Below are 16,154 nucleotides of genomic sequence, written 5' to 3'. Positions count from 1 at the left end.
TTGAGGAAGATTATGGATATCACAAGAATCTATCTGAATATCATTTGTTCTTCCATGAAGCAAGTTTTCATAGAACCAATACTCATCAAAAATACAACATGGCTTCTCTACCTCTTACCTCTTCTTCATGTCTACGAAGCACCCCATCCCATAATTACTAATCTTTCATCACTTAGAAGTACCAAGTTCAACGTTGGTGTCTTCCTTGTGCTTTTAGCATTTTTTTGTTTCGGTAAATGGATCATCCAAAGAAAAAAAGTCAATCGAGCTCTACATATTATAATTTATAACAGAGACACACATGAGAGAGAGAGAGCACAAAATAGTAATATAATTTTGGCTTAAAAAACATGAATAATAGCGCTTATAATGGTAACAGCCAAATCTTATTACCATATTTGTTAAGAGTTGTGCTAGAGTGACCTCCATGGGGATACCTTGATGTGGTGGTGTGCGCATGTTCATAGATGATTTTATTCATATCTCGGAGAAATGCATATATGGGCATGCAAGTGCCTCCATGTCAAATTGCCCACCTCCCCCCCTCCTGTGTGTCCACCGGAGGTCACTTCAACATTAATTTATTTTTTGTTATTTAACAAGCTTCCATTGAGCTTCATAAGGTGTTCCCCAAATGTTATTTACAATAACAGTAATGGAAGCCCACAGCTATGCTGCTATTGCTGGCCCTGTTAAGCTTTGAATATATTACCATATAACTGACATATATATATATATATATATTCTCTTTTAACACAATACAAATCTCAAGAAGAAATGATAAATGGACATAATAATTCACATTAAAGAGTGGAAGAGTCATGCTGGAGTGACCTCATATCGCACTTCATGACGTGAAAGTGGATAGGAACCATAGATGCTTTTCATCGTATTTACCATCATGAAATGCCATATGAGATTCCAGCTTGAGGTCACTTCAGCATTATTCAAAGTAGAATGCACATGCCATGGAAACTTAACCTTTTAAAAGCATCAAAACAACATCGAGGCATCTCACTTATGTTTCTCTGCTTTTCTAACATTTGTTTTTGGATAGGTTGAAAGATTTCATTATGAAGGAAACAAGAAAAGCAAACAAAAGGTGGTCGAGAAGACCATCCTTGAAGACAAAAAAAAAAAGAAAAACCAACCAAACAACCCTGGTCCAAAAAGCACTCCACATCATGACTCCTCTCCACTCTCGGTCCCCATCTAAACATTGAATGTTTAATGACGATGTCCCTATTATTGCCACACATGGAAAGAAAAATTTATCTGCCATTTGAAGACATTAAGCAAGAATGGTGCACAAGTAACTAAAGATAAGTTCACATTTAATGCTCTCTTCTTCTGTTTTGTTAAGTAAAATCAATTTATGAAAAAAGAAAGGCAGTCGAGATGACCAACCCAACAAGAAACAACCAAGACCAGCCCAATTCCCACATTACATATATTCAAAATTACAAAACCACCTGTCTACAAAATGATTTAAAAAAAAAAAAAAAAACGTCTCCCTAAATACTCCAGACACTTTACACCATAAAATACAAACCTAAAAATTGAGATTACAATCTCTTGGATGGACTAAAGCTTGGGTGAATGCACATATTAATGATTTGATAAATGTGAAATAGAAAAATTTTCAACCTGTAATTTCAGTTAACGATGCAAAATTGATTTTGAGAATGAAATATTTCACCATAGTTATGAACCCCATAAAAGAACCACTGAAGCTAATAACATAAGAGAATGATCTTTAATACGAACAAATGTGGGATAAGAATCAAAGACGAGTATGTCTCTGGAAAGTGGAGTACCAAATGATCTTTACTTCATTCTCGCTTGAGAATTAATGTGTAAATCAGACATCTCTGATAAAGCAAATAATTAAACTCATTTTGTAGAAGGCCAAAAGTTAAGAGGAAAGGAGAACACAGCCTTTACAGGCATAGGGGGAAGTTCTTGGAGGATTTATTAAAAAATACAACATTTACAAGAAATAGAGAGAACAGGTTTGCTAGAACATTAAATATAACTACAAGCAAGGAGAAAATGAAATGGAGGAGAACAAAGAGGTGTACTACTCAAATTATTTGTTAGAAACTTTCATTTTGCATATTTTTTTGACAAGTAAGCTGGTTAGAGGTCAGTAATTAGTAAGTGTAGGTGGGTTTTGAACTCAGGCTGTGGTATTAACGCCCACAGACATTAACCAACTTTTCAACATAAAAGACGTGTTCATGTAGAGTGTTTTTTTTTTCCCATTTTTTTTATGGATAATATATCTAAATAGTTTAAATTCTTATTCATTTATAATACCCAACCATGGTTTCAAAAATCTTCTGAGACTTAGATGACTCGGTATCATTCATGGACAAAACAAGACACCATGGAAGACCAAGCAAAACCTTCTGTCTTATCTGGTATAGCCAAGAAGTTTTGTTGAGTCATCTTAGTATTGTTCACAAATAAGATGAGATGAAATTCGAAGATTGAAACCCATGCAATCAACAGTGTCTATCGATCAAAGGAACAAACTTAAAATGCAAAAAAATGTTTTGTGTGTTGTCCTTGAATGCAAACTATGCCATGTAGCTAAATGATCGACTTTCAAAAGATTCCAGCTCTCAAGCAAGAGTTTTAATTATCAAATTAATTAAAAGACTGATTGTTGTGCGGATGCGTAACAAGAGTAAAGATAAAATAAGCAAAACAAACACACACGTGGTTCGGTAAATTGCCTACGTCCACAGAGGAGAGGGAGAAAAAAATCCATTATCAACGATAAAGATTACAGATTCTCTATCCACAACCACAAGGAACCTCACAGAGAAAAAAAATTAAAAACAATAAAGTCCAAGCCCAATAAGAATACTAGACATCTCACAACAATGATTATTCTTAAAACAAGGTGATTTGAAAAATAAAATAAAATTACAATAGGTCATCAAACCTTAAAAAGCATTTAAGTTAAAATTACCTCCAAAACTATCAGAGATTGGATAACTATCTTCAACCCAATGTCATTGATAGCTAAATTACTGAGTTTCAAAAGAGTGGAAGCTCTCAATCAAGAGATTTATTTCTCAAATTAATTAAAAAATTAATTATTCTAAAGCAAAATGATCGAAAAAAAATAAAATTACAAAAGGGTCATCAAATCTTGAAAAACATTTAGACTTAAAATTACCTACACAACTATCATAGATTGGATAACTTCCTTCAATCAAATGTAATTGAATCAAGAACTTGGATCAAAAGTGAATTAAGAAGCATGATGGAGTTCAGATTAATGCCAAACAAACAATTAAAAATGTACCCATTTTTTAAAATTTAAATTGAAAATCAAAGATCACAACAGAAGCAATCAACAACAACAGCTATTCCTCTAATCCTTCTTCTTCATATGATCATCATCTAATAGTGAGGAGGAGATCTGTAAGAAGAAGAAGAAGAACCATACCATCCACCCGAACTCGGACGATTCCCACTCGAATTTGGCCGATTCATCTCGCCAAGATCCGAGTCACCGCCTCTCTGCATCCTCTCATATCCTCCTCCAGATTTTGGACGCCTATCTTCACTGATCCAATTAGGCGAACCCACTTGTCCCTGCCCCTGCCCGAAATCGCGAGATCGAGAACCCTGATTCTTCTGCCCGTCCTGCCCGAGCCTCTCTTCTCGGCGAACGAATCCTGGACGTAGATGGGGAGGAACGAACGGCTCTGGTTTCGATAACGGTGGAGGTTCTCTGTCGTGGGTGGTTGTTGTTAGAGATGAGGAAGACGAAGTTAGGGATGAACCGGTACGGCCCAAGGGACGAAGAGAGATCGAGACCGGTTCGGACCGGGTTTGATCTGGGTCTGGAACGAGTGGTTTGGGTGATTGAGGTGGTGGAGAAGGAGGGATGGAGGGTTGGGGTTGGAGTTGAGGCTTGGGTGAGGGACGGTTCAAGACTAGCATTCCGCCATGAGTGCGAGTGGTGGAAAGGTACGTTTTTTGGGGAGTTGTAGTGTTGTTAGTAGGATTTGTTGAAGATGAAGAAGAAGAAGGTTTCTTGGTCTTTTTCTTTTCGAAGATTTCGTTGAAGTTGACAGTGGCGTACTTGTTCGTTCTTGCCATCAACCACTACTGTCTCTCCAGAAAATGAAGAAGAAGAAGTACAGAGAGAGAGAGATTTTAGGAGGAGATCCAAAAGGTTTCACAAATCACAAGGGTTCTTAGTTTTTTTTTTTTTTACATTTATGATTATTATTAGATATTTAAAAGGCTATCAATGGGTCGGTTCCGCTCATGGTTTTAAAACTCGGTTTCCCGTCTTGTCACCTCAATACCCGATGTCGAGTTGTCAAGTCATCTCCTTCGACAATGATCTTAGTAGGGGTATAGCAGTGGATCTGAGAAATCTAAGAACCGAATCAATCTGAAACTTTTGAATTTGATTGATTTAGATTTAACATGATTTGATTCGGGTATAAATTGTATAAAAAAAAAATCGATTGATTTGATTTGATTCAATTCAGAATTAGGGGTATGATAGAATCAAATCAATTCGCGAATTGAATCAATTTTATATTTATTATAATATATATTTATTTAAAAATAAAATATAATCTTAAAAGATAAAAGGTAAAAACATTCAAACAATACTCAAATCCTTTTCTTAGTTAGGATAAATGCATAATTATTTTTTCTATGTTATTGTATATTGTTATATTTTTTTGATTTAGATTCATGATATTGGTTTTAAGATTGACTTTGATTTTCAATTATTCTTTACAAGATAAATGTTAAAATTGACTTTCTTATTTTATTTTTTAATTTTTTCATGATTTTTATTTTTAATGTGTTAAATGTGACTATGCATAGAATCATAGATTTTCCCTCGGGATACACAACTGCACATCTAGGTTGAAAGAGTTTTGGGGAAGTTTGTCGGAGGGGGGAGTCATTTTATCATTATTCTTTTTTAGTTTTATGATTTCTTTCTCTTCAATCAAAATTTGCAAGATGTATAAATTAGGTCCATTCACCTACTTATAGGTCTTGAGTGTTATAATTGATTATTGAATAAGATTGCTATTTATTAATTTCATTGGATACTATTCTTCATCTCAAGAAAATAATTAAAAAATAAAAATAAAAACAGGATTTACTCAGCATGATATATATTATGACGATCAAAATAATATCTAATTAAATTTTGAAAACAAGGGTAAATAGCGTCCCTATATTAAAAAAAAGATGCAAATTCAAAATCTTTCTAATAGAGAAATGGAACACTTCCTCGTGATCGATCATGTTAGGAATGATCAAGTAAGAGACACTTACTAGAACCAAAAGATCAATATGGAGGGGTTGCTCAATATCGATTCTTATAATAGTATTTTATGGGGAAGTCATTTAATATTATTATATGGACACCATGTTTTTCATTATAACTACTATATATATATATATATATATATATATAGGGAAATGTTCAGCACCCTAAGTTTTACCACACATTTTAACAAACGTTTTTTGTCCTACATGGGTTAGAAGTTTTGGAATGAGCTGATTTTTGGTGAGGATGATCTCTGTGATTAGAAGATCATCCTCCCCAAAAATCAGCCCATTCCGAAATGTTTAGCCCCATGTTTACACGTTGAAAAATCGTGGACCGTCCATTTTTTGTAAATCAATTTTGATGGGGTTAGAAGTTTTGGAATGAGCTGATTTTTGGTGAGGATGATCTCCTCACCATAGAGATCATCCTCACCAAAAATCAGCTCATTCCGAAACTTCTAACCCATGTAAGACAAAACGCGTTTGTTAAAGTGTGTGGTAAAACTAAGGGTGGCGAACGGGACCCATATATATATATATATATATATATATTTATATTTTATATTATAATGTCTTATATAGAATGGATCTTCAAACAAGACTCAAAATCTAATCTAAATTTTTCTTTGGTCGTTCCATAATTTTATATTTTTTTATGCATCTTTGGCTTCTCACCTAACAAAAATTTCTTTGTTTCCAATCCACTTCTAATTCATATTGCAATTGGAAAACATCAAATAACAGTTAATATGGAATTTACACTAGAGATTTCATCGAGATACGGATGAAAAAGTATCTATGTTTTCTATCCATTTTCACGTCAAGAAGTGTGATATGAGGTTCTAGCCTGAGGTCACTCTAGTAGTGTAAAAAAGTTGTGGAGTTCACAAGAAAATGGGCATTTGTTATAGTCATCGTCGAGTTTTTGAAAAATTTGCTGATTAAATCATCAATTTTCTCGAATCACTGAATAATCTATGATTTATTTGATGGACCCCATTTTGACTATTTTTTGAATTCACATGAAAATTTGATGGATTATGTGATTATAACCTGAAACTCAACCAATAATTAGATCTTTAGAATCTAAAGAATAAGTCTATTTATTTATGATTCTTGGATCATTAGTTCTTGGGGAGATTCAATTTTCTTTGTTAGGATTCTTTAATCTAATGAGAATACACGATATTAATGGTTTCTCAATGATTAATAAATCGAGTCGGCTGACAAAATAATTTGATTATTTTAACTAAGAATTCTAAGTAAACGAAATTTATATATTAACAAAATCATTTGAGTATTCAAACTATAATCAAGTTGTTATGAGAATTTGATCCTATTATAAAAAATACAACTAATAATATAATATAAAATTAATGATGTATTCGAGTTGATGCGATACAAGAACTCCCTCTTTTTATATATTAAAAAAAAGTCTAATGATTTCATAGCTCAACCTGACACGATAACACAAAAACTCAATTGACAAGAATCGTAGATTTTTTTGAGAGATGTGCAATTGTGTATCTTGAGGGAAAATTTTACGGTTCTTACACCTATCACATCAATGAGTTTTTGAGTTGAGTGACAAAATCAACACTCAAAAAAAAAAAAATAAATAAAAATAAAAATATGCTTCAATAACAAAGAAGTGTTTTATATATTTTTATTATTATTAATGATAGTATATATAATTGAGATCTATTTTAGAGACCTACTATTGGCATCCCATCTTGTACTTATTGAATGATTGAGAATAAGTAAAAGTTGGGGTGCCAATAGAAGTTCTTTCATTTGAACCCAGCCTTTGTTATTTCTGATAGTTAGTGGGTTTGAATGTAAGAAATTGAGGTGTCATAAGTAAAAGTTGGGGTGGATATAAGAAATTATTACGTCCCCCATATAAAAAGAGGTGGGCCCTTCCCGCGTGGGTCAATTGTGGTTGGAGGGGCGGTATCTTAAATAGGAGACCAATACCAATCATGTGTCACGTGTGAAAAAACTTTGAAGCAGGTATTCCGCTTCAAAATTTTGAAGAAATCTCTACATTTAATTACACGTGGCATTTCCAAGGAGATCTTCTCAATTTTAACAGATATTTAGGGGCGTAAAATAAATTCAAAACTTCACGTAGGGGCGCAAAATAAATTCAAAACGTGGAGCCAAATTCCTCCGTTAAAACACTTGCGTGTTTCATATGCTCACACGTCAGATTCAAATATCACAATTTCTTTCTTTAAAAAGTGCATCACCACCTGATCACCAGGACTTCTTCTCAAACCATGTGACACGTGTCAGTTTTAGACTCCAGTATTCCTTTTTTGTCTTCAGGTGGCACTAAAAGGAGATGTGAAGAAGATAACTAAACAACTCCCAGTAGTACAGGAACACGTATACGTCCAACCCAGTCAAAGAATCACACGTGGTGGTGATGGCAACCGACATGCTTGACTTCATGAGACGTCTTTAACCCTGCAAGGTACAAGGCCACCACCAGAACCTGCCCTGATATAAGGCCAATAGATTTAATTGTGTTTCATTTGTTTATTTAAACCCACAAAATACCCATAATTATCAATCAAAGAAAGAGAAAGAGAAGAATAATATATGGCTGGTGAAGGAGAAGGAGAAGGAGAAGGAGAAGTTAGATCTCTTGAACAAACACCAACATGGGCTGTTGCTGCTGTTTGTTTAGTTTTGATTCTCATTTCTATTCTTCTTGAACATGTCATCCATCTCTTAACCAAGGTCTCTCTCTCTCTCTCTATGTATTAAAGGGTATATATAGTTGAGAATATGAGCTGACAAGTTATGGTTTAAATAATTAAGAATATTTGATGTTAGTGCAAATGTTCTAGTGAGAATTAGTGCTTTAAATAGGTGCTCACCACAATATATTTGGGATAAGGCAAAGATGATGATGATTTATGATGTTTGGATTTTATTTTAATTTTGAGACATTAAGAAAATAGGTCTTCTAGCTTCTTTGTTTTTTTTTTTTTTTGTCCCCCTTTTTGCCAATCTTAACTTGAAAAGTAATATATATTGTGGTACTTGTTTCAGTTTTGTAGGAAAAGGAGGAAAGCTCTTTATGAAGCTCTATACAAAGTAAAATCAGGTAAGAAGAATGTTGGAATTTATATAATACAAAAGAAAAACATGTGTTGTGTAACAATTATATAAACTTCCTCTCTTTTCTTAATTAATTTTTTTTTTCCTTGATTGCAGAGTTGATGCTTTTTGGTTTCATCTCTTTGTTACTGACTGCTTCAAAAGCACCCATTTCAAAGATTTGTATCCCTAAGAGTCTTGGAGAGACATTTCTTCCATGCAAGGATTCGAACGAAACTGAAGAAGAATCTCCTTGCCAAGAGAAGGTATATATATTATGAAGTAAATACCTAGAGATGGAGATTATGTTTTTCTTTGTTGATAATTGGATGCAATATATAACAAGATCCTTCTAATTAATATTAATTTTAACTAAAAATCTTAATCATCTTACCTTGAAATCGAGATGATATTTATAAGTTCAAGCCATTGTTGTTATTCCTTCAACAAGGGGGGGATTGATTTCGTTTGATACCAATCAAATTATCAATCATTCTAGCTCAACATATCATGAACACAACTAGTAATCAATTGGTAGATATCTATTAGGGGCTGTTTGGAAGATGGGTTTTACTAGAATAGGAGTTGGAGTATGTGAGAGTTTTCGACACCACTCAAAAATAACTTATCACTTATTTGTCCGTGGAAGTTGGAATCATCTTTAGGTACATAGCATAAAATGGCAGCATCAGCCATTACAGACTCCCATAGGCGACACGGTTGGCTTGGGAGACTTGAGTGGTCAATGGAGTTTCAACTCCTAAGTGATAAATCCCATGGGCCTTACTCATCCTTGAAAATCGGCTAGCAAGGAAAGGATTGCCCTGCTTTATACATTGCACGTCCCAAGAGTATCCAGGCAATGTCCCTGGGACTATGCTAACACTCAGCTCTTCCCCTCCACGCATGGCTAGAGATACTAGCTCGACCCATCCTTGACAAACACCAACTCTGATACCATGATAAAGCTCATGGGCCTAACTCATCTTTGAAAACCGACTTGCAAGGAAAGGATTGCCCTGCTTAATACATTGCACATCCCAAGAGTACCCAGGTGATGTGGGATTCATGTGCTCTAAAACTAAGAATTTGAGAACTAAAGAGAAAAAAAATATTGGAGTTGAGTCACAAGAATTGCAACTTCAACTCTATCTTCCAAACAAGACCTTAATAATTTTAAATTATGAATAATGCTGAAGTGACCTTACATCGTTCACCCTAACATGAAAGTACCGTATGGGAACCATAAATGCTTTCCTCGAGATATGAGTGAAAAAGCATCTATGGTTCTTATCTACTTTCACATCAAGAAGTACTATATGAGGTCCAATCTTGAGGTCACTCCAGCACTGACTCTTAAATTATATATAATATTGATGTTGTTGGTTGATTTAGTTTTTTCTTTTTTCTATTTTTGTTGGTTGTTCAGGGGAAGATTTCTCTAATGTCTATAGAAGGAGTCAATGAACTTCAAATATTAATATTTGTGATGGCTCTCTTTCATGTTCTCTCTTGTGTTCTAACCTTCGGACTTGGTATAATTAAGGTAAAGTTTACCTTTGTTGAATTTGGCTCATGGTATCTAACCTCTTTATTAATTTATTTATTACATGGTCAACTATTTAAATTTAAAATTAAGGCCAAAGCAGTCAACAAGTTAACTATAAGATATTTAAACAAAGAAACCTTTGGCTTAATAAGGTCCATGACAGCGGCAAAACCGTGTGGGATGGAGACGTTTGGTAGGTAAAATATTAGGGTGATTTAGACATACTCTCATTGTTTTTCTGAATAATAGAGATATCCCTATGTTTTAGAACTGATGACATGTATCCCTTGACCTTGGTCTTTTAAATAAACCAAGGGGAAACGACTCAAATGTCTTCATTTTTAATTTCTAACAAAAAATTCAGATTTTTCCTCTCCTAATTAGTCATCTTCAACTTCTTTTGGATAAAATTTTTAACCCTCGTCATCTATTTTAAGATTGTATCTACTTCAAATTTTAAATATTCAAATCTCAAGATAAGATACAATTTTTGAGAAAGTATAAAATGATAAAATTTTAGATAGAAAAATCTAGGATATTTTACAAAAGGAGGAAAGATAGAAAATGATGATGAAAATAAAGTTGAATAAATTAAAGTTATCTTAGAGATTGAAGAATCTAAAAATACCTAAAAATGATTAGTTTTGGAGGAGAAAAGTCTGGGTTTTCTGACTTGTGATTAAAGATAAGGGCATGTGAGTTTTTCTCCTTAGTCTATATAGAAGACTGAGGTCAAGGGATGCATGTCATCAATTTCAAAACATAAAGGGGTATCTCTAATTTTCAAGAAAACATAGGTGGTATGTCTAAATCACCCTAGATTTTATTTTATTTTATTTATAATTATTTTAGTTTTGTTGATGATTGGTAGGTGAAGCGTTGGGAAGCTTGGGAAAACGAGACAAAAACACTTGAATATCAATTCGCAAATGGTAAGCTTTTTTTCCTTAAAGTGGGGCATTCATTTGCTTGATATCAGGACTTCCCATTAAGAAACTTAGGCAAAATAAAAATAAAAATAAAAACATTTAAATAATTTTCTTTGATTATATATATATATATATATTTTTTTTTTTTTTCCTATACTAAATTATAATTTCTGATTCTTTATAGATCCAAGGAGGTTCAAGCTCACCAAGCAAACAACGTTTGCACAACGGCATTTGAAGTTCTGGAGTGACCATCGTATACTTCGTTGGCCTGTTAGTTTCACAAAAACCTTGCTACAGTGTCCTCTCTTCTTCATCAAATTAATAGACTTTTATAACACTTTCAACTATTTTTGCAGGCATGTTTCCTTCGACAATTTTTCGGGTCTGTCTCAAAAACAGATTATATCACTCTTCGACATGGATTCATCATGGTAAGGGGACGACTAGTTAAGCAAAAACCCAACAGATTCACTTGGAAAAAACTTTGAAGCGGTCATCCCACTTCAAAATTAATCTTGGTAGAACCCTCTCCTTTGAATTACACGTGGTGTCTCAAAGGAGGTATCCCAAATATTAACAAAAAAGTAGAGGTGTGAAATAAATACAAAAAGACACATGTCATGTTACTACCAGAAGGGTTTCCTCCAAAATTTTGAAGCGGTCGGAAGTGATTCACTTGGTCTTTAGAAATTAACATGGCTCTTCTTTCAGGTCACCTGTAAAAAACTTTGAAGCGGCCATCCCACTTCAAAATCTTGGTAGAACCTTCTCCTTTGAATTGCACGTGGTGTCTCAAAGGAGGTATCCCAAATATTAACGAAAAAGTTGGTGGTGTGAAATAAATACAAAAAGACACATCATGTTACCATCAGAAGGGTTCCTCCAAAATTTTGAAGCGGTCAAAAGCGATTCACCTAGTCTTTAGAAATTAACATGGATCTTCTTTCAGGTCACCTGGAAAAAACTTTTGAAGTGACCATCCCACTTCAAAATCTTGGTGGAACCCTCTCCTTTGAAATACACGTGGTGTCTCAAAGGAGGTATCCCAAATATTAACGAAAAAGTAGGGGGTGCGAAATAAATACAAAAAGACATGTGTCATGTTACCACCAGAAGGGTTCCTCCAAAATTTTGAAGTGGGTGGAAGTGATTCACTTGGTCTTAGAAATTAACATGGTTCTTCTTTCAGGCACATTTTGCAGAAGGGAGTGACTTTGACTTCCAAAAGTTTCTAAGGAGAGCTTTAGATGAAGACCTTCAAGTGGTGGTGGGAATAAGGTATTTATAGCTAGAGTAACACATATCATATACATCTGACAAATTTATCAAATTAATTTCAAAACCAATAAAATTGATTCTTGGCTTCTTGTTTTGCAGTCTCTGGATTTGGATCTTCTGTGTATTTTTCATATTTTTTAACGCGCACGGTAACCCTAATCACTTCTGTCTTTGATGAACCCCAAACTTTGTAGATTTAACAAAACCTAACTTGATTCAGTTTTCTTATATGTACAGGGTTTTACAACTATTTTTGGCTACCCTTTATTCCTTTAATGGTAAGAAGTCCATTAAGTTTGATTGATAAGTACTAGTTTATGTGAATCTAGAATATGAAGAGTGATTGATAGTTATATCTTTCTTTCATTGCAGATGATTTTGGTAGTTGGGACTAAGTTACAAGTGATCATAACTAAACTGTGTTTGGAAAGCCGAGATAAGGCCTCTGTTGTAAGAGGGACTTTGCTTGTGAAACCTAGCGACGACCTTTTCTGGTTTGGCCGACCTCAATTGCTTCTACATCTTATGCATTTCATCTTATTTCAGGTAATTTCATGGTACCCCTATTCAAGATATACTTCAAAGTCTATCTTGGTTACTCATACATATACTTTCATTCTTCGTTCTTAATCAATTATGGGTTTTGCAGAACTCCTTTCAATTGGCATTCTTCACATGGACTTGGGTAAGTATTTTTTTTAAGATAATAACCTTAAAGTAATTTCTATTTTTAGTAAAATTCAAAGCTAATTTTCTTCCAAACACAGTTCAAGTTCGGGATAAGATCTTGCTTCCATAGAGAGAATGAGGAAATCTTCATAAGGATCGGTGTGGGCTTGTTGGTTCAACTCCTTTGTGGCTATGTGACACTACCTTTGTATGCTTTGGTCACACAGGTCAATAAAAGAAGCAAATTAAATTAAGTTAATAGCTTTCTATATCCTCCATTTTTAACAAATATCGAACTTGTTGCATCAGATGGGTTCGTCTATGAAGAAGACAGTACTCACAGAGCAAGCCATTGTAGGAATCAAGAACTGGCACGCCACTGTCAAAGGCAAAAAAAAACGAACTGCACCTTTGCAGGAACCCAACCCTTCCCACTCGGATGATACTTCATTATCTGAAGTTTTGGATATCTAAACATTGAAATAGTGGAAGAAAAGAAGAATTATCCCCAAGAAAAAAAACCACTGAACAAGGAGTCTTGGGTGTCATTGAAGAGAGCTGCCTGAGTTTTACAGTGGTCTATGTGTATTCAACATTCTTTTAATTATTTTTTCTCTAAATGTCAGTATTTCCTACCCATTTTGCATTTTTTTTATTTGTTTTTTTGTAAGTGTAAATTTTCATTAATTAAAAGAAAAGGAGGCTGAGATATCCCCTCGTACAAAGAAAAAAAGAAAAGAGGCAAAAGCAAGTACAATAGATCCTCAAAAGAGAATACCATCTGAATGCAAAATCCTAAAAATACTCCAACAAAATGTCTACTCAATGTGGACCAGAAAGCATAGAAGACTCAAGATCTCCAAAAACACAACTTGGGAAGTACTTTTCTTATCTTGAAATACCATTTCATTTCCCTCTTTTCAAAGACCCCAATCAATGGCCGATGGAGGAATAATCCAAAGGTGTCTTTTTCTAAAGGAGAAGATATTGTGGGTCCACTCATTTTGCCATTGGAGAGTCCATTAGTTGTCTAGATTATGTGCAAATGAAAATAATATTATTTTATGTCCAGAATTCTTAGCATAAATGAAAATAATATTATTTTATGTCTAGAATTCTTAGTGAGTTTTTACAAATTATTTCTTACCCTCCTTGTAATGCCATTAAAATTTAATACGTATATTGAGAAATTAAGTCACTATATTGACCTACTTTCTTATTTAATTTTTAAATTTTTTTATTAAAAATAAATCGTAATATTGTTGATCTAAAATAATGATTTTCTAAAATGAGAATTTGACAAATGAAATATACAATTTAAGGAACCTTATCATGATTATGATTGAAAAATTAGAATATTTAGTCAAAATATATAAAATTCAAAATTCTATAAAAATCTCTTTTGGTCAAATGGATGTTATCTTTGAGTTCAAAAGTATCGAAAGACGTAGTTTAGACTGTAAGCACGCTTAAATCCGAATATAATGAGATAAGTTATGAAAATATTAATTTTATAAAGAAATCTTAGGACGTAAAAGGTATTTTAGTCAATAAAGAAAAATCGTTGAGGAATTTCAAAATTTTGAAATGCATCGTTCGAATTGGTCTAATGTAATGAATATAACGAAAAAAAGAAAAAAATATTGAAAAAATATTATTTAATTATTTTACTATTATTAAAATAAAATATTTTTATAAAATTAGGTTTAATTATAATTATTTTTATAAGAGGGATATATTTGAAATTATGAAAGTATTAAAGGGGTAAGGTGTAATTAACTTAAATATAAATATTATTATTTTATATCATATTATATTGTAATATATTATAAGTTATAATGTGTTAACAGATTATTTACCCACATATATTAATTTTATATATTATAATATAACTTAATGTTCATTCATACTGCAAGAAAGAAACAGAAATAGAAACAGAGACAGAGACAGAGACAAGTGGATTTTGATAGTAGGTTCGTGTACGTTATCTTCGATCGAGATTAAAATGTGTTTCAGATGTGAATTAAGATCTGACATTGAATAACAAAATATCCATGACGTCGAAATTTACTTAATCACTGGAATATTTTGTCAAATCGTCGAATAAATTAGTTAGAAAAATCATTTTAATGTTGTAGGGATGTGTAAAACCCAACTACGAAAGTAGAAAACTTATAATTTCAAATTCGTAGTATAATTTTTAATGGAATCTGTTTTATTTCACTTTTGATAATTAGTTTCAAATTTATTATGATATAAATTTAAAATTCATGCATCGAATTATAAAATAATTCGTTTTATATCTTTTATCTGATATTTTAATATTGTGAAATAAAAAATAAATGAATTTGGACAAATATAACCAGAAAATCAATTTGAAATAAAATGATTTTTATAGTAATTTTCATAAAGTGTTTATTTTAAAAATTGTTAAGACGCACGATTTTGAAAGTGTATTTTTATTGGGTAATAATTTATAAAAAAAATGATGAAATACTTAAGTTTAAAATGTAATCCAGAATGAAAGTCTCAATTGTTTAGAATAAAAAAATGAGATTCTCGATTGGTTGGAATCAAGAATGAGATTCTCGGCTGTATGTGCTTGTGTTGAGGAATTTTCAAGTTTAAAGTATTTTTGAGCATTGTGTAATAAAGAATGGGATGCAATTAGGATGGTAACCGTGAGATGTTGTACCTGCATGTTTACTACTTTATGATTTACTGTTTTAAATATATTATTGCATATTTATAATTTTAGAATACCTAGGAAGATTGTCACACTTGCAAATATATATATATATATATATATATATTATTTTTGTTATCCATTAAAGAGATGATCAATACCTATACGATTAATCGATAACTCTTTTCGGAAACAATCAATTAATTTAGAATAATAAATATTTGATATTCTCTCTAGTAGTATGGGATACCACTTGAAAATATCATTGTACCTATAATTTGAAAATTTTCCTATTTTATCTTTATTGAAAAATAATAAATTGTATTGTGAAGATGACTTGTACATGACTAAATTGATTGAGGACACATGCATATCACAAAGGTATGATAAAACTAGTTTGTCAAATGATCATTTATAATTTATAGTAGTTAAATGATTGATCTCCATTAGGAATCAACGGCCAACCTGAGTCGAAAAACACAATCAACCAATTATGATAAATTGTCAGACTAATCATAAAATCAGGAACTAACGGTAAGTTCTACATTGGTTAAGTACTAGAGCATCAATATACAGATCGATACTTTTGTATCGATCGTAT

At 32.6% G+C, this 16,154-nt stretch overlaps 2 protein-coding genes across 2 annotated transcripts; one reads left to right on the top strand and one right to left on the bottom strand.

Annotated features, from left to right (window-relative positions):
- Window positions 1–3,261: 3,261 nt before the first annotated feature.
- Window positions 3,262–4,249, bottom strand: LOC147387645 (proteophosphoglycan-like protein). Its single transcript, XM_086420676.1, has one exon. The coding sequence runs from the start codon at window positions 4,120–4,122 to the stop codon at window positions 3,418–3,420; it is 705 nt and encodes a 234-aa protein (XP_086276802.1). The 5' UTR covers window positions 4,123–4,249; the 3' UTR covers window positions 3,262–3,417.
- A 3,580-nt stretch (window positions 4,250–7,829) lies between these two features.
- On the top strand, window positions 7,830–13,515 carry LOC147387644 (MLO-like protein 12). Its single transcript, XM_086421106.1, has 14 exons — window positions 7,830–8,076; window positions 8,392–8,446; window positions 8,557–8,705; window positions 9,869–9,985; window positions 10,860–10,920; window positions 11,102–11,190; window positions 11,277–11,351; window positions 12,110–12,198; window positions 12,298–12,347; window positions 12,436–12,476; window positions 12,571–12,744; window positions 12,848–12,883; window positions 12,966–13,094; window positions 13,177–13,515. Exons 1-14 carry the CDS (start codon window positions 7,936–7,938, stop codon window positions 13,339–13,341), a joined length of 1,371 nt encoding a protein of 456 aa, XP_086277232.1. The 5' UTR covers window positions 7,830–7,935; the 3' UTR covers window positions 13,342–13,515.
- Window positions 13,516–16,154: the final 2,639 nt, after the last annotated feature.

The sequence above is a fragment of the Akebia trifoliata genome, chromosome 13, assembly GCF_017979445.1.
Source record: "Akebia trifoliata isolate Shusen 1 chromosome 13, ASM1797944v1, whole genome shotgun sequence".
Taxonomy (NCBI): domain Eukaryota; kingdom Viridiplantae; phylum Streptophyta; class Magnoliopsida; order Ranunculales; family Lardizabalaceae; genus Akebia; species Akebia trifoliata.
This window is presented reverse-complemented; position numbering and strand designations above follow the sequence as displayed.

Excerpts from the sequence above, each read along its gene's own strand:
- LOC147387645 (XM_086420676.1), bottom strand. The coding sequence starts at position 4,122 with ATGGCAAGAACGAACAAGTACGCCACTGTCAACTTCAACGAAATCTTC.
- LOC147387644 (XM_086421106.1), top strand. The coding sequence starts at position 7,936 with ATGGCTGGTGAAGGAGAAGGAGAAGGAGAAGGAGAAGTTAGATCTCTT. Across the intron at positions 8,447-8,556 it reads TCTATACAAAGTAAAATCAG|AGTTGATGCTTTTTGGTTTC; the intron begins GTAAGAAGAATG and ends CCTTGATTGCAG. Across the intron at positions 12,745-12,847 it reads TGCATTTCATCTTATTTCAG|AACTCCTTTCAATTGGCATT; the intron begins GTAATTTCATGG and ends TGGGTTTTGCAG.